The sequence below is a fragment of the Eurosta solidaginis genome, chromosome 1, assembly GCF_040869045.1.
Source record: "Eurosta solidaginis isolate ZX-2024a chromosome 1, ASM4086904v1, whole genome shotgun sequence".
NCBI classification, from domain to species: Eukaryota; Metazoa; Arthropoda; class Insecta; order Diptera; family Tephritidae; genus Eurosta; species Eurosta solidaginis.
Genome location: NC_090319.1, coordinates 122,845,709 through 122,871,006, shown reverse-complemented (window position 1 = coordinate 122,871,006; position 25,298 = coordinate 122,845,709). Strand labels below are relative to the sequence as shown.

Below are 25,298 nucleotides of genomic sequence, written 5' to 3'. Positions count from 1 at the left end.
GTTTTTGGGGACTCGGCAAGGCAAAGCAGTATTGACAGTACTCTAACTAGGATTTCATAGATACATACATATTTTGTTGCTACAAAAAATTGTTTTAAAATTGAAAATCACTTAACTAAAATCATATTCATCCGATCAAATACTAGAGGGCATAGTCATAGTCGAAATAAAATGTGATTTTAAGTTAGATACACGTTTTTGACACAATTTTATAAGCGCTATCTGTCCAAAATGATTCAACTAACTTAAAATCACATTTTATTTCGACTTCCCAATGACTTAAGTGGTCGCCATTTCCTTCAAATCATACTCCATACTACTCTAAAAAAAAACGGAGAAAAAGTAAAGCGTGATTGGCTCGTTTGGAGTACAACAAACGAAGCACTTTTTTGTTTTCCTTGCCGACTTTTCAGCAAAATTTCCGAAAATACCCGATCAGCTTTGACAAAGTCTTCAGGCTATTCTAAAGATAAAGGTTGGAAGAGGTTACACGACAAAATTCCTGAACATGAAAATAGTTATATTAATCATGGAAAATTCAAGAACGCTTCTTAGAGTTTGTCGATTGTAACGCAAACATAGGAGAAGCTTTATCGCTGAGCTGATTCGCAGCACACTAAAAAAGCACAATATTCCCCTGGATGACTGCCGTGGGCAAGGGTATGATAATGGCAGTAATATGAGCGGTCATTACAAAGGAGCGCAGAGTCATATCCTGAGAGATAACTCCCTGGCAATATTTGCACCTTGTGCCTGTCATAGTTTAAATTTATGTGGAGTGCAAGCTGCTGAATGTTGTGCAGAAGTCATCACATTTTTCGGTATTATGCAGAAATTGTATAATATTGTGACGAATATGAGTGACACTGATACTCACATCCCTAGTCTGATGCTAGGTAAATGAGTCACAACAACAATAAAGAAGACCGTCACTTGTATCTACATAAACGAATAAAACATTCTGTCTACACATATGTACATACACGCAGCAGAGAAGAGATGCACATACACATGCAGATATCTTATCTGAGATGCTCCCAAAAGTATGCAATTGTAATTGTTGAAGTGTCGCTCACAAATACACACATATGAGAAGCTATATACGTGCATCTGTAGTTATAATTATATGGCGGTAACTAAGTAAATTCTGGAAGCGCCTAGAAGATGCCACGAGGAAATCACAGAGTATAAAAGCACCAGCGGTAGAGGCGCTATAAGCAGTTTCGATTAAGACGCTATCTATCGAGCAATAGCAGTATTATTTGAAAATAGTAGAGTAATTTATTGTGAAGTACTTTAATAAAGGCCATTTTGCATTTTTAAATATTGGAGTTATTTATTCAACAGTTTAGTGATTCGAACTTAGCAGAAGGGCAATTAAGGGGATTTGCAGTAAATTCGTTACAATTGTGTCAGAAGAGGAATTGTTGAATAAATTCCAGAGGACAACAAGAACATGGCAAAGTTCAGTGAATTGAAGATCCAGCAACTGAAGAAGGAGTTGGAGAGCCGTGGATTGAATACAACCGGCATTAAACTCGAACTTCAGGCACGACTACGAGAGGCAATGGAAGCAGAAGGAATTAACATGGAAGAGTATGTCTTTCGTCTTGATGTCGACGAGACAACAAAAATTTAAGAGAAAAATGAAACATCGCAGTTACGAGCACAGACTTGAACATGATTTTAGCTGCAATATCTGCTCAAACATCGACAGTATCATCTCAACTGGCAGAACAGAAGACATATATGGCATCTCAACTAGAATCCCAAGAGAACCGTATAACATCCAAGATGGAAGAACAGAAGACACGTATTGCAGAAATGTCGTCAGAAATAACATCGAAGATTGAAGCACAAGAAACGCGTATTTCAGAAATGTCGACACAGATTACATCCAAGATGGAAGCACAAGAGGAGCGCTTATCATTGCAGGTGGCACAAATGTCTTCGCAGTTAGAAGCACAGAATACAAAAATTGTACAGCTCGAGGACAAAATGGATGCCGAGATAGAAGCTTTGAGAGGTTGTATACAGGAGTTGCAAATAAATCTCCCAACAGTTTCAGCGAGTAATCCAAAGGTAAAGACACCATCCTTTGACGGTTCTGTTCCTGTTCAGGTCTTTAAGCTACAGTTTGAGAAGACCGCAGCAGTGAACAACTGGAATGCTGAAGATAAAGTTGCAGCTCTGTTCGTGGCACTGAAAGGGCCTGCCGCGGAAATCTTACAGACTATTCCAGAATACGAACGGAACAGTTATGACGCATTGATGGCTGCTGTAGAACGAAGGTACGGAAGCGAACACAGGAAACAGATGTATCAAATAGAATTGCAAAACCGTTACCAAAAAGCTAATGAGACTTTGCAAGAGTTTGCTTCGGAGGTTGAAAGTTTGGCTCATTTGGCAAATGCGGACGCACCCGTGGAGTACACGGAGAGGGTAAAAATCCAGAATTTTATAAATGGAATACGGGACGTAGAAACGAAGCGAGCGACATATGCAAACCCAAAACCCACATTCGCAGAAACGGTATCCCATGCGCTGACTCAGGAAACAGCGTCACTTTTGAGTAAGCCCACATACAAAGTGGAAAGGCCAGACTGCGTAGACACAATTTTGGAAGCATTAAAAGGAACGCAGCAGAAAAACGATGGTGCCGTTAAATGCTTTAAATATGGAAAGCCAGGCACATTGCACGTTATTGCAGTACCAATCCTAACAGTTCCGGCCGTAAACGCAGAGCTGAAGGAAAGGAGCAAATCTCAAAATCCACTCAATCGTTAAACTAAAGCGAGTCAGCCGCAGGGACGACAGCTGGCTCCCTCAATTAAATGCCCCATAATCTCTATCTCGCAAGTTGGAAGAAGATCAAGCAATCTTACTTTCGGAGGACATGTGGATAGAAAGGAACGTTTACTGATTGTAGATACGGGTGCATCCCATTCCATCATTCGATCAGATTTAGTCAACAAGAAGATAAGACCATTGCTTGGAGCAAGATTACGTAGAGCCACGGGAGAGGACACCCAGGTAATTGGAGAAGTAGAATGTGAAGTAGCAATTGGGAACGTCACGGTATTACACAATTTTATAGTGGCAGAGATTGTTGATGAAATCATAATTGGAGTGGACTTCTTAATCGACCAAGGCATCAAGATCGACATGCAAAGCAAGACGATGCGATATAAGAACATGGATGTGCCACTTAATTTCTGCTACGAGAGAGACTACAGCAGTAAACGAGTGCTGGTGGAAGAGAGTCAGCAAATACCACCAAAATCAGAAGCAGTCATCTGGGCAAAGGTTGATGGAGATTGTGGGACAAATAAATTGTGGGTTGTCGAAGCAGAAAACAAATCAACACCGAACGTACTTGTAAGAAAAACCCTGGCTATAACAAACAAGATGTACTTATCCAAGAGGCTGAAGTAGTAATCAATTGTGAACAGCTCCAGGAAGACGTTTCAACTAGCAATATTGATCTTTCAGATGACATCATGGCATGGACGGAGGGAGTAGAGGAAGACTATCAGGGTAAGGCAAAACAACTGCTCCTAAAGTACGCCAACATATTTGACCAAGATGATTCCAAACCAGGCCGCACCAAAGTTGTGAAACATCGAATTGACACTGGAGATGCGAGGCTGATCCGTCAAACTCCTCGTAGTGTTCCACTGGCGAAGCGGGAAGTGGTGAGTCAAATCATACAAGAAATGAACGACAGCGGCGTAATCGAACCATCAGCTAGTCCATGGAGCTCACCGGTGGTACTTGTGAAGAAAAAGGATGGAAAAATGAGGTTTTGTGTGGACTACCGGAAGTTGAATTTCGTCATGAAAAAGGATAGCTACCCACTGCCAAAAATTGACGACACTCTGGACTCGCTATCTGGTACAAAATGGTTTTCGACGCTGGACTTAAAAAATGGCTACTGGCAAGTAGAGGTGAAGGAGGAAGACAAGGAGAAAACAGCCTTAAGTGTCGGAGATGGTCTTTGGCAGTTTACAGTAATGTCCTTTGGACTATGTTATGCACCAGCTACTTTTGAAAGACTCATGGATCAGGTACTGAAAGGACTACATTGGAAAACATGCTTAGTGTACCTAGACGAGAAGTTTCCTTGGGTTGTGCACATATTACCGCCGATTTGTACCAAATTTTGCCAGCGTAGCTCATAGTCTCCACGAGCTTACAAGAAAAAATAAAGCTTTTGAATGGAATAAGGAGCAAGAAGTGCCTTTCCAAACATTGAAAGAGCGTTTGTGCACTGCCCCAATGTTGGCATATCCGATTCCAGGAGCAACATTTTTTCTATTTACCGATGCGAGTGGATATGCTATAGGAGGCGTTTTATCACAACTGGTCGATGGACAGAAGGTAGTTGCATAATTCAGCCGATCAATTGGAAAACCAGAGAGGAACTATTGCGTTACACGGAGGGAGCTGGATGGTAGAGTACATTAAACACTTTCACAAATACCTCTACGGCCAGCGATTCCGCGTCAGGACAGATCACGTAGCGTTGAAATGGCTTCTGCAGTTCCGTAATCCAGAAGGATAATTGGCACGGTGGATCGAGCGACTACAAAGCTCTGACTTTTCCATTGAGCATCGGAAAGGTAGTACCCATGGGAATGCCGATGCAATGTCACGAATACCATGTAGTTTGGGATGCAAGCACTGTTCAAAGGCCGAGGCTAAAGAAGACACTAAAGAAGGCTAATGACTAAAACATGTACGGATGAATGGGACAAGATCTGTCACATGTTATGCAAGGGCTCAAACGAAACGAAAGACTAAATAGAGTGGAGATGTCAGCGGAGAGTCCCATTGCGAAGTCATATTGGGCACAGTGGAACAGTTTAAAGTTGATATCCGGTTGCTTGCATCGAGTATAAGAGAGTGAAGATGGTCAATGTAAGAGGAGCCTGATAGTTGTTCCCAGGAAAAGGATTCCCGTCTCTCCACGAGCTACATAATGGTCCAAGTGGAGGTCATCTGGGAATCACGAAGACGCTCTAGAAGATTAAGCAGAGACTATATTGGGTTGGTTGCCGTCAGTCGGTCACTGAGTGGATTGTGAACTGCGAGATTTGCAGCAGAGCGAAAGGGCCCAAACCCTGAAGTCATGGCCAGATGAAGCAATATAACTCAGGTGCGCCATTTGAAAGGATCGCTATGGATGTCGTAGGTCCATATCCTACTAGCAACTGCGAAAACAAATATGTACTTGTGGTTATGGATTATTTCAGCAAATGGCCAGAGGTATACCCAATCCCAATTGAAGAAGCGGAAACAGTAGCAGAAGTGTTCATAAACAATTGGCTTGCAAGGTATGGTGTACCAATGGAGTTACATTCTGACCAAGCGAGAAATTTTGAATCAGCTGTGTTCCAACAAATGTGTAAAACATTGGACATTCGAAAAACACGGACAACTGCATTGCATCCTCAGTCCGATGGTATGGTGGAACGATTCAATAGAACATTGGAGGAGCATTTAAGGAAAGTAGTGGACAAGCTCCATAAAGAGTGGGATACACGCATACCATTATTCTTGATGGCTTACTGATCGGCAGTGGATGAGACTACGGGCCAAACTCCCGCAAAAGTAATTTTTGGCAATGACCTTCGACTACCAGCTGATTTGGAGTTTGGGACAAATGCCGATGCGGAGAGAAATGCCAAGAAATCCACTGGTGTCTTGGAGGAAGAGCTGAGGGGATTCAAGGGGTTGTGTAGCGCAATATATAGCTTCTCCAACCCAATTGTCAACCTCACCTTCGAGCGGCGAATCCCGTTTCACTAACAGACTAGGCTCTGGCGACCCTAAGCTCCTCATGGAACTTGGGGGTGGGGAGGGAGGGGTGGCCTTAAGGTTTAATGTGGCCATATAAATCGTTCCCGAGATCGTCGGGCCAGCGCCTTAATGGTGCTGTGTTACCGGAGCGTATCGGATCTGTATCCGACAAAGGACCATCACATCGATAACACTCCCCAAAGCCTTCGGGGAGTAACCTAATCGCTACAACAACAACAACCGGAAGAGCTGAGGGAAATACATGATGGTGTGAGACAACGAACCAAGATTATGAGGGACAAGACGAAAGCCAGATATGATAAAGCAATTAATTCGAAAGGTTTTCGGAAAGATTTGGTGCTGCTATACAACCCACAACGAAAAAAAGGTTTGTCGACGAAATTGCAGTGTAATTGGGAAGGCCCATAAAAACTTCAAATATAAACAAATGGGCGTGGCATCGCCCCTTTTATGACTAAGCAATTTTCTATGTTTCGGGAGCCATAACTCGAAGAAAAATTAACGGATCGTAATAAAATTGGGTACACAAATTTTCCCTATAGCAGGAAATATTTCTAGAAAAAAGGACGAGATCGGTTAAAGACCACGCCCACTTTTATATACAAGATTTTTAAAAGGGTCGTAGACGAAAATAATAAGCTATATCTTAACGAAAAAGAGCTTTGTGTCAATAGAATTTTACTTTCTAAATTGAATTATAACATTAAATTGGAAAACGCTTAAATTTTTGAAAATGAGTGTGGCACCGCCCCTTTTATGACTAAGCAATTGTCTATGTTTCGGGAGCCATAACTTGAAGAAAAATTAACACATCGTAATGAAATTGTGTACGGAAAATTATAGCAGATATTTCTAATAAAAATGGACGGGATCGGTTAAAAAACACGGCAAATTAGATATAAAACAAATTTAAAAGGGTCGTAGACTAGAATAATAAGCTATAACTTAGCAAAAAATAGTTTTTGAATCAATTATTAAATTATTAAGAATTTGTAGGAACTTGGATTTGCTGCACATATTGCTGATATCGTCAGACCCGTTCATAAACAGTTTTCGGAAAACCCTTAGGTCAAAGCGGCGAGCATTGACGAGTAAAGTTATTGGCTTATTATCTGCTCCAGAGCATGTCGACGATATTGACTCCGACTAACTTTATACCAGTTAGAATATCACTTTTTATTTATAAGTATGTATTTCGATTCAGTTTTTACAAATGTACCTATTTTGTGTTTGACTTTGAAAATAAATTTTTTTAAATATTAATCAAAAGCCTCTAAGCTAAAGTTAAGAAATCTAAACAATTTTTATTTATATTGACACTGGAAAATGCTTTTAAAGTAGAAAATATGATTATGTGAAATTTAACCTTATATGAGGGTAAGGAGAAAAAGTGGGCGGACCACGCCCATTTTTATTTCCAAATCAGATTAAGTATCTGCAAACACAGCAAAATTTCAAATGAATTGCTCCATTGGTTTGGCTGTTTTTAATGTTGACATCCTAAAAGTGTAAAAAGTTACACTGTGGGTCGGTGCCACGTGTTATGTAGAAAAGTAATTTATCTGAAATGAAATGTACAATTGAAGCTCACGCTGAGCTGAGTATATAATAGCCGTGTTTTTTTTACACGCGTATACGTTTCGTTTGCGCGTGAAAAAAAACGCCTATCCTCGCTTAGATAATGCTTAGGATACCCATTTAGCGGCAGTGGTTAAACAACTAGCTACAGCTACAGGGTGTACCGAAAAGCGGAGATGTAACCCTCTTTTGTATTTCTGTGTATAACATATAGCTGAATCAGTTGTGATAGATAGTGGACGCGCATAGAATACATGGAATTAGTGCAGAGGGAGAAACATGGACACATATATCAGTTACATCTGAGTATAATGCATATTGAAATTTAGTAGTACTAATTTTATGCGTAGCAATTTCAGAGGTGTATTTAAAGTTTGTCGCTTAGCAGTCCATATAAAGTTTAAGCGTAAACGTATATAGACGTGAAAAAAAAAACAGCTAATGTTCGGTTACACCCGAATTTAGACGCCTTTACTTGTTTTTATAATAAAACTATGGAAAAATAAAACTTCGTTTGCGTTTTCCCAGAAAATTTAATTTCTGGACTACTTCTGTATACAATAAAACTTATGATATGAACATTCTTTTCCAGTTTTTGTCATTTTGAAGTTTTAATGAAGATTTTTTTTTCGCCTCTACGAATTTAAAATTTTTTTTTTCAGCAAAGCTTCTGGGATTACATAGTTTTCGTTTTTATTTTTTTATTTTTAAATGTTTTTGGGTTTTGTTAATAGCCTTATAAGTGAATTCTAACTTTTTGGTTAATTATTGAGCTCAAGGGCGCACATACCACATATTTTGTGGTATTATAATTTATATAATTGGTCGATATTGCGGTTTTAATCTGAAACCATCATCAGTATTAAAAAAAAAAACAAAAAATATAATAACAAACATTAGGCAAACATAAGAATAGCAGGTGGATAATTTACATGTGGGCATATTTCATAAACAAATATAACTTACACAAATGAATGTACATACTTGATCGATTGATGATATGTTCTAACGGATGAATGAACAAAGACAAAGCAGGAGTAAAGGTAAACAAATTTAAAGTACCGCAAATGTAAACAAAATTTCTTATGCATGTACAGTCAAGTATAAACAAAACAAGTAAGGAAGGCTAAGTTCGGGCGGAACCGAACATTACATAATCAGCTGCGTGCTTTAGAGACAAAATAAGGGAAAATCACCATGTAGGAAAATTAACTTAGGGTGACCCTGGAATGTGTTTGTATGACATGGGTATCAAATAGAAGGTATTAAAGAGTATTTTAAAAGGGAGTGGGCCATAGTTCTATAGGTGGGCGCCTTTTAGAGATATCGCCATAAAGGTGGACCAGGGGTGACTCTAGAATGTGTTTGTATGACATGAGTATCAAATAGAAGGTATTAAAGAGTATTTTAAAAGGGAGTGGGCCTTAGTTCTATAGGGAAGCCTTTTCCAGATATCGCCATAAAGGTGGACCAGGGGTGACTTTAGAATTTGTTTGTACGATATGGGTATCAAACGAAAGGTGTTAATGAGTATTTTAAAAGGAAGTGGGCTTTAGTTCTATAGGTGGACGCCTTTTCGAGATATCGCCATAAAGGTGGACCAGGGGTGACTCTAGAATGTGTTTATATGATATGGGTATCAAATGAAAGGTGTTAATGAGTATTTTAAAAGGAAGGGCCTTCGTTCTATAGTTTTGGCCCTTAGTATATGTATATGTAAAGGCGTTTTCGAGATATCGACCAAAATGTGGATCAGGGTGACCCAGAACATCATCTGTTGGGTACCGCTAATTTATTTATATATATAATATCACGAACAGTATTCCCGCCAAGATTCCAAGGGCTTTTGATTTCGACCTGCAGAACTTTTTCATTTTCTTGCACTTAATATGGTAGGTGTCACACCTATTTTACAAAGTTTTTTCTAAAGTTATATTTTGCGTCAATAAACCAATCCAATTACCATGTTTCATCCCTTTTTTCATATTTGGAATTATGAAATTTTTCTAAATTTTCGATATCGAAAAAGTGGGTTCAGATAAGTACGTGAACTAAGTTTAGTACAGATATATTGATTTTTGCTCAAGTTATCGTGTTAACGGCCGAGCGGAAAGACAGACGGTCGACTGTGTATAAAAACTGGGCGTGGCTTCAACCGCTTTCGTCCATTTTCACAGAAAACAGTTATCGTCATAGCATCTATTGCCCTACCAAATTTCACAAGGATTGGTAAAATTTTGTTCGACTTATGGCATTCAAAGTGTTCTAGAAAAATGAAATGAAAAAGGGCGGAGCCACGCCCATTTTAAAATTTTCTTTTATTTTTGTATTTTATTGCACCACATCATTACTGGAGTTGAATGTTGACATAATTTACTTATATACTGTAAATATATTAAATTTTTTAAATTTTAAATATTTAACGAGCTCGAGGCCATATACATATATATTCAGATTAAAACCCGGATAGCTTTTATATATATGTATATATTTTAAATTTTATTTAGTCGATATTTCGTCCTCAATCTGAGGTCATTCTCAAGACTGTAAAAAACAAACATGAAACATTAAAATCATAAATAATATAAAAACCTATTTATAAACTTACACTCTTGGGTGTAGCTTGTCGCATACGTAGGACCCGTAATTTAAGGTATATGTTGGTACAACTAAGTCCAGATTAAAAACAAGGATTTCCGCCCATAAATCAAATTTAAAAAATCGCGACCACCCTAATGAAAACAAAACAGCTTTAAGTCAGCATTGCAGAGAAACCGGGCACTCTCCAAATTTTGAGAACGTAGCAATAATGCAACAGGAGAAGCATTACAACAAAAGATACACACTTGAGATGTTGTTTATTATTAACGAACCGAGAGAGAAACGAATGAACTACAAAGCAGATACGGAAAAATGCGCGTCGGCATACCGCCAACTGATCAACAGGAGAAACAGGAGAGCACTATGTGAGTTTCGCCTATTATTTAGTTAGTTTAATGTATTGCTCTTTGTGTAAAAATTTGTTTACCATTACTGTATATTTTTTGGATGTTTACTTTTTCGGTTCTATTGCCTTCTTGTACTTATGTTTAATATTGTAAAATTAGTCGACAAGCTACACCCAAGAGTGTAAGTTTTTAAATAGGTTTTTATATTATTTATGATTTTAATGTTTCATGTTTGTTTTTTACAGTCTTGAGAATGACCTCAGATTGAGGTCGAAATATCGACTAAATAAAATTTAAAATATATACATATATATAAAATCTATCCGGGTTTTAATCTGAATATATATGTATATGGCCTCGAGCTCGTTAAATATTTAAAATTTATAAATCTAAGGCCGAAAATAATCAGAAGATTATTAAATTTTTTGTTAAAATTTGACTTAAAAAAAAATTTTTTTTAAAGTGGGTGTGTTTGTCATCCGATTTTGCTAATTTTTATTTAGCATACATATAGTAATAGGAGAAACGTTCCTGCCAAATTTCATCATAATATCTTTAACGACTGCCAAATTACAGCTTCCACTGGGTGGTACCACGCCTATTGTCCAAAATTTTACTAATTTTCTATTCTGTGTCATAAGGTCAACCCACCTACCAAGTTTCATCGCTTTATCCGTCTTTGGTAATGAATTATCGCACTTTTTCGGTTTTTCGAAATTTTCGATATCGAAAAAGTGGGCGTGGTTATAGTCCGCTTTCGTTCATTTTAAATAGCGATCTGAGATGAGTGCCCAGGAACCTACATACCAAATTTCATCAAGATACATCAAAATTTACTCAAGTTATCGTGTTCACGGATAGACGGACGGACGGACATGGCTAAATGAATTTCTTTTTTCGCCCAGATCATTTGGATATATGGAAGTCTATATATATCTCGATTAGTTTATGCCGTTACGGATTACCGTTATGCGAACAAAATTAATATACTCTGTGAGCTCTGCTCAGCTGAGTATAAAAATCTTTCGCAAGTGATGCACAGGTCATCATAAACTTGCTGCTCAGACATATGAACAATACATATGTAATTCATATTTTAAGCGGCATTATTGGAATGTTTTACGAAGGAACATGCAAAGACTATGGCGCATAGTCATAGTCAAAATAAAATAGATTTTATATTTAGCTGCAGCTTTTTTGACAGATAGCTCATAGAAAATTATATCAAAAAGCTGTAACTAAATTTAAAACCTATTTTATTTTGATATGGCTATGCGCATACATCTTAATATATAAAAATCACGTGTCACTATGTTTAACCGCGATGGACTCTAAAACTACTAACCCGATTTTGAATTTGCTTTGCACCCCGTGTGTGGTTCGATCTAACTTGAAATATAGTATAGGTTATATCTCAGTTTATAGTGACAATATTATTTTATTGCAAATTTTTTATTTGTTTATGCGTAATAATAAAATGTTACGTATACGCACCGGGGCTCACATTTCAGGTGGATATACTTATGTGTAATTGGTTGGTGTTTAATTAAACAACGTGCTTATCAATAAAAAATATTATAGCGAATGATATCAAGTATAGCACATCACCAGGCCGGCCGAGAAGGTGGGGGGATTAGGCCTTGGCCCGGGATTTCTGAAGGGGCCCGCGAGGTAATATGACATTTTTTAATTCAGGAGAGTCTTTAATTGTTCCATGTGCAATTTTTAAGCCGAATTTCAAAAGCAACGAAAATCTGCATTTCGTTGTAATATTATAGTGAAATGTGGAAAATAAAAATCTATATATGTATATAAAAAGAAAGACTAAAATATGTGTTAGTTGGTCGCCGGTGTTTGAAGAGATGCGTCGGTCGATTTTGTTCAAACTTTCACACAAGTTGCGTAAACCTCACCCGGTGGTTACTACATAGGTTTGGTTGCGGTCGACGTATAGAGGCTCGAGATATAGGCCGAAACGTGGACCCGAGTACCCCTAGAATGTGTTTATAGAATATGGATAACAAATGAAAGCTTTAGTAGACGGTAATTATCATACCCTTGGGTGACTAGGGTCTCGAGATATAGACCAAAACGTAGGCCAGTGAATGCCTAGACAGTGTTTATACAATTTGGATATCAAATGAAAGTTGTTGATGAGTGCTTTAGTACAGAGTAATATATTATCCATAGACGGACTGGGACTGGGATTGGGACTAGGACTAGGACTGAGACTCGGAGTGGGACTGGGACTGGAATAAAATAAATACCACCCTCCGGGACAGGCAATTAGGGATGCAGAAGAATGAGAAGGAATTGAGAGAAGAGAAAAGAGATAAGGAGATTGAGAAAGAGATAGAATGAGACGAAGATGGAGATAGATGAAGCGAAAAAGACGGAGGGAGGAGTGAATAAAAGGATTAGGAATTTATAAAATATTCCACTTATCTGCGGCAAATTCACGTGGAAGAATTATTTTCCTAGCTGGTCCCTAAGGTGGTTTTCGGAAAGTGTCACGCTAACTTCACGTGAAGTTGGCGGTGCACCATAAAAAAATTACAATTTTTTTTTTTTCGAAATTATAAAATATGCCACTTATCTACGGCAAATTCGTGTGCAAGAACTATTTTCCTAGCTGGTGTATAAGGTGGTTTTCGAAAAGTGGCACGCTAACTTCACGTGAAGTTGGCGGTGCACGATAAAAAAAATTTAAATATTTTTTTTTTCGAAATTATAAAATATGCCACTTATCTAAGGCAAATTTATGGCAAATTCGTGTGCAAGAATTATTTTCCTAACTGGTGTCTAAGGTGGTTTTCTGGTAATTTTTTTCTAAAATATGGCCGCGGCAAATTTTTTTGTTTCACGCATAATTCACGGCAAATTTATGGCAAATTCGTGTGCAAGAATTATTTTATTATTAGCTGGTCGCTAAGGTGATTTTCTGATAATTTTTTTCTAAAATATGGCCGCGGCAAATTTTTTTGTTTCACGGATAAATTACGGCAACTTCACGGCAATTTTCCCAATAGGTAATTTTTTTCCATGTAAAAGTTGTCTTGCCAACTTCAGAGAGGTCTAGTGGACAGTCCGATTAGTACGCGGTCATCCCTAATGAATTCATAATATAATGCCGGGCGAATCATTTTGGACTAAACATGCATATAAACATTAACAGCTTTCAGTTTAAAATCGGCCTACATTCATTTAAAAGTATTTTAAAATTGCCCACTGAAACCAGCGCCTCGAGCATAAGTCTGCAAATTTTTGTTTTTCTTAATTAATAAGAATATTCAAATTTTCTTACTTTGAGTTTTCAAAGGATTTGTTGCAATCGTTATCGATATTTACTTCCTTAATCACGTCGACACTCATACTGGCATACTTCTGAAAATAAAAAATCAGAGAAAATAAATTAAGTATTTTTTCACTTAATATTTTATGTAGTAAATAAACCTTTAAAGCTGCTTCTTGATGAGTATGCTGCTCTTCTTCGAGCTCTATATTTGAAGCTGTATCGCAAGTTGTAATCGTTCTAACTTCTCGGTCGTTTGTTGTATTAATACCAAAAGAGCTATGCTTGTTATCAGCCACAACAACAAAGGATTCCTTATTGCAAATTGAGGATATTGATGCAGATGATAAAAATTCGTCTTCTTCCAATGCAGGACTAAGATTAGTTGTCTTACTGCTCACAATTTTCTGAAATATTTTCTGCTGCTGTTGCACTTGTTGTTGTACTTGATTCAAAGGTACTGGCATACCAAGTAATGGATCAAATTTTAATAATATCGAACTCCGATCAATTGGTGTATTATTATTGCCTTTTGTGAGTAGGTAATCGAAGTCGGATGGATTGAAAATTACTACATTCCAAGTGATGGAAACCAGGGAAGAAAACAGAAAATGTACAAAATTTAATATGTACACGATATATGATATATGAACGATATATGATATAAAATTAAGCTGTACCGAGCATTCGTAAGTAATGCAAATATACATTTAAGACTCCCTGAAAACAATTCAGGAAAATTCCGAAAATTCCACTGAAACGATTTTCTTCCATTTCATGTTTCGGCTTTTTTTTCTTGGGGCGAAAAAAACAAAATGAAAACTGTTTAAGTGGCCCGCTTACAATCTACGCTTGTATTGGGATATTCATTCGGGCAAAGGTTTAGGCTGCAAAGTTTATCGCTTAACCATGGATTCAGTTCAGGAATTAGTTCCCTAGTCCACTTTCCTACGATGCTGTTGCTCCACTGATCTTGCCAGCGTCGGATCGATTCTTCGCGCGCCTGCATGGCAACAGCACCTCTACTTGCTTGCGATCTGTTGTCGTATATTGCTTTTCTTTCTTCAGCGAGAAGATATATCGGTATGGTTCCCGCAACGACCAGGACAGCTTCAGCCGATACCGTGCGGTAAGCCGAAGATATTCGCAGCGCCACACCATATAAGAGTATAGAATCCGAGGCTGATGCAAGCAACGTCCTTGTGCATGGCTTTGGGCCACCTGTGTTTGCCATTAATCTACTCAAATTCGCTATTGTGGCCGCAGCTCTTTCGCCATCCACCTATTTACATTACGTATGACCTGGTTTAATTTTAGCTGTACCAGCTCGCAGCTTGGTGCTGTTATCACAGCTGCCACGTCGTCTGCAAAAGCAACGAGGAAGGCGCTTTCTGGCATGTCTAATCGAAGAAGACTGTCGTAAGTTATATTCCAGAGATCGGGACCTAGTCCGGAACCCTGGGCTGCTCCACCTGTTGTTTTTACCTTTTTTTGACCGTGAGTGGTTTCATATATTAGATACCTGTCTCTTAAATAGTCCCTTAAAATTTCTAACAAATATTGCGGTACTTTGAAAGTGCTTTCTAGTGCCTCAAGCATGTCTTCCCACCTATCTGGGTTAAAAGCGTTTTTGACGTGCAGCGTGACCAGAAACACTATAGCTCTTGCTCTGTGGCGCGCTGTCTCGGCTTTCTTGACTGCGTATATAACTTCCGCTATGGCTTCTATTGTGGAGTGCCCCCTCCGAAAACCATGCTGTCTGGGAGACAGTCCTCCGCCGTCCTGTAACGCTGTGGTGAGGCGTTGCTTCAGGAGATCCTCCATCAATTTCCCTGCTGTGTCCAACATACATAGGGGACGGTAGAATGATGGAGAGTTGGGATCCCCTTTCCCTTTTGGAATGAGAACCAGTCGTGCTGTCTTCCATATGGTGGGGAAAGTTCTTTCTTCGAGACATTTTTTGTACATGTGCAACATAAGTTCTCGGCAGTTATTTGCAGCTAGCCTAATTGCCTCCGCGGGTATTCCCTCGGGCCCAGGTGCTTTCCTAGGTTTCACACTTCGCACGGCAGTTTTAAGCTCTTGTTCTTGGAATGGTTCCACGTTGCGGTCTTCGTAACGTACCCGTCCTCCCTAGGCGGTTGGGTGGGAAACAGGACATCCACAATGTTCCTTATTTGGTTCTCGTCCATCAGCTGGCTTGGCGAACGGAACTTCTTCATTACTATCTTATATCCTTGCCCCAGGGGTCCCGCTCCACTTCCTCACAAAGCGCTTTCCAGTACGTAAGCTTGCTTTGCTTAATGGCAACACTAAGAGCTTTCGTCACTCCTTTGTACGCTTCCGACTTTTCTAGAGCCTCTGGCCTGCCGCGCGCACGGGTTGCTAGCCTTCGCATCCTATGGCATAGTTTCCGCAGCTCCACCGATTTCGCTGGTCCACCAGTATACCTGCTTTTTACCCATCCACACTCCTCTCCGTGGCATAGAGAGATTGCAAGCGTGGCGAAGACAGCTCATTATCTTTTAAACCGTCTCTTCCGTCGCACTAGAGTTGTTGATTATTCGTCGGGCATCCGGCAGTACTGATGCGGAGAACGTGGCAGAGTCGACCTTGGATGCGTCCCATGCTATTGTTCTGCGTGGCCCGTTCGGAATCTGCCTCTGACCGGGATCGTTTAGGTGGAAAGTGATGCAGTTGTGATCTCTGCTAGTCGGATCCTCTTTGACTCTCCATCCAGCAGCGATCAGCAGCAGGCTTTCTGAAACTAGTGTTATATCGGTTATCGCGCTTTACATTTATTTATTTTTTTATAGGTAAATTTTAAACATAAAAACTCAATATTGATTTTAAACCAATGTTTGTGTTTTCTACTCCAGAACATCAGTAGCAGCGAAAAAAAGCTCTGGCTCTGAATATGAATAAAGCGTAGGTTGAATAAAGGGTGATACGAGTTCTCTGACATTGCCATAATCAAAATTGTGTTTTAGAACGCAGAAAATAGCATAATAGTAACTACGAACGATATGCTTTTTGGGGAAAAGCTGTAAAGTAGGCATCATTTTTGTCACTCCCGAAAGGTTTTAGGGACTATTTGTGGGATATTTTGGGCGAATTATGTAGCTATTTTGCGATCATTTTGGGACTATTTCAAGGTTCTTCCTGGGTCATTTAGATATCACTTTAGGGAAGTTTCGGCATGGTTTTGAGGTCTATTTAAGGATAATTCTAAGATCACTCTGGGGCTCTTTCGGGATCATCTAGGGACTATTTTGTGCCCCTCTGTGGTCATTTCCAAATAAGTTTGGCACATATTTCAAAATTGTCCTGAGGTCATTTGGGGTTCACTTCGGGTTAGTATCGGGCTGTTTTCGTGGACTATTTTGGGGCCTCCCGGAGTCATTTCGGGATCATTTTGCGGTAATTTCGCGATTATATTGGGGCCTATTTCAGGATACTTTCAGGTAATTTCGAGATCATTCGAGCGTAATTTGGGGATCACTTCGGGGTCTGTTTTTAGCTCTTTTCGGAAGGTTCTTTTGGTTTATTTCGGAGTCCTCCCGGCGTAATTTCACGATGACTGTGGCGACTATTTTGACGATCACGATTTGGAAAAGTACAAAATAGCTTAATTCCTAATTTGGTATCACATGCATCATTTAACGTTTCTTTGATCAAGACATATATGACGTTGCAATTATGTTGTCTCTTACAAAACACTGTCACTGTAATGCTACATAAGTAACTGATACACTGATGTGAAATGCTTATATTGCCACTATTTGATGGTAGAGCAGGTCTATTTCTAGAAATATTTAAGGATTGTTGGAACTGAACTTATCCGAAATAGTTGACATATCTCTGAAACAAAATGAAGTTGTAGAATGTTACTGACTCTATAAACTTTAACTCCCCGGAAGATATTTAAATTCTTGTCACTAAAGTATGTATTCGTAAAAACCGTCTGTATTTTTGCGATTAATTAGGCGGATTTTAATTTAATATAAAGATCAGGAAGACACGTTGTAAAAGTGTGGACATCCACTTTATTTTTGAAGCTAAAGATATTTTCGATGACTTCAAATAGGTTCCCAAAAATTGTAAAAAAAATTTACATTTTTGACCATGTTTTGAACTTATGTTTTTCTCACCAGAATCGGAAAGTTCGAAAAATTTTACTTGGGGACACCTATTTTGAGATACATATGATTCTTGGAGTTCAATATCTACTAAATGATCAAATTTATAAAGATCCAATGTGGTATGAACACTTCATACAAAATCAAACTTTTATTTTGAAAATCGAATAATCACTGAGTGGCGATTATTGGAATAATCGAAAAAACAAAAATCAAATATCAAAAAAAAAATCTAAAATCGATAACTCGATCAATCGAATTATTCGAATATTTTTAAGGGTCCTACTAATAAGAGTTATACATAAGAGTATATGGGGTATTCCATCCCATTTCGACCAATTTTGAACCCGACCTCTTTAGAATTGGCTGAACGTTTTTCTTCTTTTTCTAGTTTACGAAAGACGGCTTTCAGAAGTTTTTCAAATTTTTTCATCCAACTCAAAAAAAGTTATGAACTTTAAAAAAAACACCGTTTTTGATTTCAAAATGCTATAACTTTTTCAAAAATTGACCGTTTGGGATCTTTTTTTTTTAAATTTGATTTTAAATGCACTTTTCGGAAAAAATTCAAAAAAATTTTTAGTTTTTTTTTTGTAATTTTTCAGTTTTTCGAATTTCGCCCTTTTTTTTCATAAAAAACTTCAATCAGTTCTGCAATCATCCCCACTAATCCCGGAGTGGGCCGAAAATTTTTTTTTTTTATTTAATTGAAAAAAAACTTCAACATTTTTTTTGTATTTTTTCCGAAAAGGACATTTAAAAACATATTAAAAAAAAAAAAATGATCCCAAACGGTCAATTTTTGAAAAAGTTATAGCATTAATATTTAAAACTTATTTTGAGTTGGAAAACGGTGTTTTTTTTAAAATTCATAACTTTTTTTGAGTTGGATGAAAAAATTCTGAAAAACGTCTTTCGTAAGCTAGAAAAAGAAGAAAAACTTTCAGCCAATTCTAAAGGGGTCGGGTTCAAAATTGGTCGAAATGGAATGGAATACCCCATATACAGTGCACTCGCGATAATATTAACACCTTATTATATGAACACCCCAAAATATGAACACTTTTTCACTTCCATTGAGTACTCTAAAATATGAACTTTTGGCAAAGGCTCTAAAATATGAACATTATTGAATTTCAAACTTTTATCGAATTTCAAGAGCCTCATAAATTGGGGACTCCCCTAGTTATTTAAATTTAAAATGTACATAACCGTCGCTGAGAAATGCTCGCGTTCACTCGTATACACATGCTTACATGCTATGCTTTCTCTAACGTTCAGTCGTCAGTACAAATTTTCAAAGTCCTTAGTTGGCCATTTCATGCGCGCATGATTGGTACTTCGTTTTCTTGCAAAAATTTCTAATATTGATCAGTTTAAAAAATGCACACAAAGAAGCAGAAGTTTTTGACCTTAAGAGAAAAATCAGATATTCTGGAATATTTACGAAAGGGTGAAAGTGTTACTAATTTAGCTCGTAAATATGGAGTGACAAAGTCTACAATATGCGGAATTAATAAAAATAAAAATGCTATCTCTAAATGTGTCAACAATACCTTTATCGCTCCTGGAAAGAGGAAAACTTTGCGTCATTCAGAGTACCCAAAGATGGAAAAATCTCTGTATCTATGGTTTTTGAATATGAGAGACAAAAAGCTCTGGTTAGCGGGCTTATGTTAAAAGAAAAAGCAAAGGATCTTCATTTTAAAATTAAGGAAATTTGCTTTGAATTCAATGCCAGTGATGGATGGCTTCAAAATTTTAAAAAGAGATACGGCGTTCGTTTGCCCCAAGTTGCTGGAGAAAAACTATCTTCACAGCCCCAGTTAGTTGACCCATTCAAAAAAGCGTTAAAGGCGAAAATGAGGGAGCTTGGATTAAGTCGTGAGCAACTATACAACGCCGATGAGTCTGGTTTATACTGGAAACTTTGCGGTATATGCGGTAAGCATATAACAACAAAAATGGGATGTGCAAATATAAAGGAGAACTACAACAACTGCAAAGTGGTAATAAATAAATTTCAATTGGTATCCAAAAAATCGGTAAAACTAAAGTCCAGTTTAAAGTTCTTATTAAAATGCAGAAAATTTAAACTTATACCAAATTTTATAAAAATGCTACGAACTGTGATAAATTATTTGTATTTGACCATGACACCCATTTGAACATACACAAAATTTTAGACAAACATACTCATAACTACCATACCAAAATATTAAACACTCTTATTAAACACAAACACAATAAATTGAAGATACAAGACCGACATGTTGAAAATATAAAAACAACACTAAGGAAAGAGCTGATCCCAGAAGATGGTTTAGAGCTAACGCAAAAGGAAGAGAATGTAGCCAAAAAACTAACAACAGCTTTAAAGAAGAGACAACAATCAAAGCTCGAACAACTACGCAACAGCATACTCTGCAAAAACAACCACAAAGACTGGTTTGTCAATCACACGAATGTGGATTTCCTGCAAGACATTGCTAGCTCTGCTAGCGAAAGGGCCTAAGTTCGAACTTCCGGTGGAAAACAAAAGATTTCCAATATTTCAATAAGTATATCGCTGATTGAAAGGAGATCATACAGACTCTCAACGAAAAAGAAAAACAAGAGGGGAGAACGAAATTTTCGTTACTAATAAAAGAACACACAAAAACAAATAGACGTAGTGCAATAGACTGTGCAATTCTCGATACAGTGGGACGGAAGCAGAAATGACTAAGAGAAAATGACAACATTCGAATCGTAACAGCTGCCAAAGGTAATAAAACAGTTGCTATGGAAATTAATGACTACAACAATAAAATGGCTGACATATTAAATGACTTGAAGACCTATAGAATTCTAAGACAAGATCCCACAACGATACTACAAAATAAAAATAACAGTTAATTGGATAAGCTATTTAAGATGGAAGTGATCTCAAAGGGAGATAAAATTAGACTCACTACTAACATCGCCCTACCTCCAAGGATTTATGGACTTCCGAAAATACATAAGGAAGAAAATCCAGTTATCGGATCTCCAGCATACGGTTTATGCCAATTCATAGCCAAAACTTTAAGAAATGTCACAGCGAAATCCATATACAATATTAACAAGTAAGGACGGGACTGTCTTCGGCACAGCCTTTCATGAATGAGGCTGAACAATAATATTATCCCGTTCGTAATCTCCAAATAATCGGATGTATAAGATAAGAAATATATAGTGAACAGATGTACATACCAAAACGATTTTTAAGATACATATAAAACAAAAAATGGCAAAAAACCCCCTTATTTGAACGATCGGTTGTATGGGATATATATTATATATAGCTCCGATCGAAATGATTTTTACAGGAAATGTTCTATGTTATATTAGAATACTAGCCTTTACCCGCGGCCCCGTCCGCAAGCAGAAAATGAAATATATGGGCTATTCACGTTAGCCTGCTTATCAAGTTACCTGTTTACAAATTTTTTCTGTCTAATGCATTTTATTTTTGTAATTGAGTAAAAAAAAGATCTAAATGAGCTGATAACGTAATAGGATCCCCAATGATCCCGAAATTATCCAGAAAAAGCCACGAAATGACCCCGGCGATATCGCGGATGGATCCCGAAAACCATCCAGAAGTGCCCTGGAAGGGTCTCCAAAAGTTCCCGGAAGTCCCAAAAAATCCAAATGACAACGACACGATTCTAGACTTATCCAGAGGCACACAGAAATGATCCCTGAAGGGTACCAAAATGATCCCGAAATAGTCCCGGAAAAGTTCCGAAATGACCCTGAGGCGCTCCCGGACGGATCTCAAAAACCCTCCAGAAAATATCCAGGAGGGGTTCCTAAATTATCCCGACATAGTCCAGAAAAAGTTTCGAAATGACCCCGAGGGGATCCACGACGGATCGCGAAAACTATACAGAAATGATTGCAGAAGGGTCCCGAAATAGTCCGGAAATGACTCCGATGGGATCCCGCACGGATGCAGAAATTATCCCGGAAGGGTCCCAAATCTATACCGGAAAAGTAACAAACAAATCTCGAAATGACTCCTACGGCATCACGGACGCATCCAGAAATGACCTCGGAAGGGACCCCAAATGATCCCAAAATGATCCCGAAATAACCCTGTTGGATCCGGCAAACCATCGAGAAATGATGCCGGAAGGGTCCCCATATGAGCGCGAAATAATACAGAAAGTCATGAAGTGACCCTATAGGGTCCCAAAATGATCCCGAAATAGTCCCAAAAAAGTCCGCAAATTACCCCGATGGGTTCCCGTACAGATTGCGAAAACTATCCAGAAATGATAGCGGAAAGGTACTCAAATGATCCCCCTAATAGTCCCGAAATGACCCTGACGGGATCCCGGACGGATCCCGAAAACCATACAGAAATGAGGCCGAAAGCGTCCCCAAATGATCCCTTATCAGTCAAGAAAAAGTCCCGAAACGACGCCGACGGGATCCCGGAAACCATCTAGAAATGATGCCATAAAATACCCCCAAATGATCCCGAAATAGTCCAGAAAAAGTCCCGAAATCACCCCGACGGAATCCCGGACGGATACCGAAAATCATCTAGAAATGATGCCTGATGGTACACCAAATAATCCCCTAATAGTGCCGAAATTACCCTGATGGGATCCCGGACGAATCCCGAAAACCATACAGAAATGATACCGAAAGGGTCCCCTAATGATCCCGGATTAGTCTAGAAAAAGTCCCGAAATGACCCGACAGGATCCCGGTCGAATCCCAAAAACCATCCAGAAACGATGCCGGGAGGTACCCCAAAATATCACGAAATGACCCCGACGGGACTCCGGACGAATTCCGAAAACTGTCCGGAAATGATCCCCTAATAGTCCCGAAATGACCCTGACGGGATCCCGGACGGATCACGAAAACCATCCAGAAATGAAGCCGTAAGGGTTTCCAAATGATCCCGAAATAGTCTAGAAAAAGTCCCGAAATCACCCCGGACGGATCCCGAAAACCGTCTAGAAATGATGCCTGAAGGTACACCAAACAATCCCCTAATAGTCCCGAAATTACCCTGACGAGATCCCGAAAACCATACAGAAATGATACCGAAAGGGTCCCCTAATGATCCCGTATTAGTCTAGAAAGTCCCGAAATGACCCCGACAGGATCCCGGTCGAATCCCAAAAACCATCCAGAAACGATGCCGGAAGGGACCCCAAATGATCCCGAAAAGGTCCTGAAATGACCCCGACGGGATACCGGACGGATCCCGAAAACTATCCAGAAATGATGCCGGAAAGGTCCTCAAATGATCCCTCAATAGTCCCGAAATGACCCTGACGGGATCCCCGACGGATTCCGGAAACTATCCAGAAATGAGGTCGGAAAGGTTCCCAAATGATCCCTAAATAGTGTCGAAATTACCCTGACGAGATCCCGGGATCGCGAAAACCATCCAGAAATAATGCAGGAAGGTACGAAAAAAGTCCTGAAACGAACCCGACGGGATCCCGGACGAATCCCGAAAACCATCCAGAAATGATACCGAAAGGGTCCCCTAATGATCCCGTATTAGTCGCGAAAAAGTTCCGAAATGGCCCAGAGGTGATCCCGTAAACCATCTAGAAAGGATGCCGGAAGGTACCCCAAATTATCCCGAAAAAGTCCTGAAATTATCCCGGAAACCATCAATTTTTCTCTCAAAGGTACGCAAATGATCCCGAAAATACCCCGACGGGATGCCAGACGGATCCCGCAACCCATCCAGAAATGCTACCGAAAGGATCCCCTAATGATCCCGTATTAGTCGAGAAAAAGTCCCGAAATGACCCCGACGAGATCCCGAAAACCATCCAGAAATGATGCCGGTAGGTACCCCAAATGATCCCGAAATGACCCCGTCCGGAGCCCGAAAACTATCCAGAAATGATGCCGGAAAGGTCCTCAAACGATCTTCTAATAGTCTTGAAATGACCCTGACGGCATCCCTAAAACCATCCAGAAATGATGCCGAAAGGGTCCCCAAATTATCCCGCATTAGTCGTGAAAAAGTCCCGAAATGACCCCGACGGGATCCTGGACGGATCTCGAAAACCATTCAGAAATGATGCTGGAAGATATCCCAAATGATCCCAAAATAGCCCCGAAATGGCCCCGACGCGATCCCGAAAACTATCCAGAATTGAGGCCAAAATGACCACGAAAAAGTCCCATAATGATCCCGGAAACCATCAATCTCTCTCAAAGGTACGCAAATGATCCCGAAAATACCCCGACGGATCCCGAAACCCATCCAGAAATGATGCCGGAAGGTTCCCCAAATGATCGCGAAATAGTCCCGGAATAGTTCAGAAAATTTCCCAAAACAACCCCGACGGGATCCCGGACGGATCCCGAAAACTATACAGAAGTTATCCCGGAAGGGTCCCAAAATAGTCCCGAGGACGGAGGATGTCACTGCTCATTTTGCAAGCCCTCGACTTATTTGACATATTGAGTTGTAATATTGGTGAAGGTCAGTAAAGATAAAATGATAATGAGTAAAAATTATAAAAAAGTAATTTTTCTAAGGGGTCGTGGGACCCCTACCCCCTTTCCATGTTCGAAAAAAATTTCGCTAGTAGACTATTGTCTGTGTCCCAAATTTCATCAAAATCCGTGTAGCCGTTCTGGCGTGATTCAGTCACAAATACGAAAAAAAAAATAATTAAATTATAACTGTTCCTAGTGGGCGGGGACCTTCCCCCTTTTGAAAAATATATAGCTAGTAGATCTTTCTAGACTATTGGCTATATGTGTGCCAAATTTCATCCAAATCTGTCCAGCCGTTCTTGCATGATTGGGGCACAAAGACAAACGTCTGGACATCCACACATCCAAACTTTCCCATTTATAATATACTAGACTTTACCCGCGGCCCCGTCCGCAAGGAGAAAATGAAATATATGGGCTATTCACGTTAGCCTGCTTATTAAGTTATCTGTTTAAAAAAATTGTCTGTCTAATGCATTTTATTTTTGTAATTGAGCAAAAAAAAGAACTAAATGAGCTGATAACCTGATAGGATCACCAAATGATCCCGAAGTTATCCAGAAAAAGCCACGAAATGACCCCGACGCTCTCGCGGACGGTTCCGGAAAACCATCCAGAAATACCCCGGAAGGGTCTCCAACACTTCCCGGGATAGTCCTAAAAAAACCCGAAATGACAACGACACGATTCTAGATTTATCCAGCGAACCACACAGAAACTATCCTGAAAAGGTAACAAAAAAATCCCGAAATCACTCCTACGGGATCCCGGACGGATCTAAAATGATCTCGGAAGGGTCCCCAAATGATCCCAAAATATTCCCGAGATGACACTGCCGGATTCGCCAAACCATCAAGAAATGATGCTCGAAGGGTGCCCAAATGATCCTGTATTAGTCGCAAAAAAGTTCCGAAATGACCCCGACGGGATCCCGAAAACCATCGAGAAATGATGCCGGAAGGGACCCCAAATAATGCCCAAAAAATCCTAAAATTACCCCAACGG

At 39.2% G+C, this 25,298-nt stretch overlaps 1 protein-coding gene across 12 annotated transcripts in view; it reads right to left on the bottom strand.

Annotated features, from left to right (window-relative positions):
• The window catches only part of tacc (transforming acidic coiled-coil protein), a 593,942-nt gene that overhangs the window by 178,382 nt on the left and 390,262 nt on the right, over positions 1-25,298 (bottom strand). For 11 of the 12 annotated variants that reach the window (XM_067759783.1, XM_067759785.1, XM_067759788.1 and 8 more), the window contains 2 exons: positions 13,803-14,212; positions 13,654-13,733 (listed from right to left, as the gene is read on the bottom strand). In XM_067759783.1, the coding sequence (XP_067615884.1) occupies positions 13,654-13,733; positions 13,803-14,212 (490 nt within the window). The remainder of the gene's footprint in view (positions 1-13,653; positions 13,734-13,802; positions 14,213-25,298) is intronic. The other variant, XM_067759782.1, reaches the window with a different exon arrangement.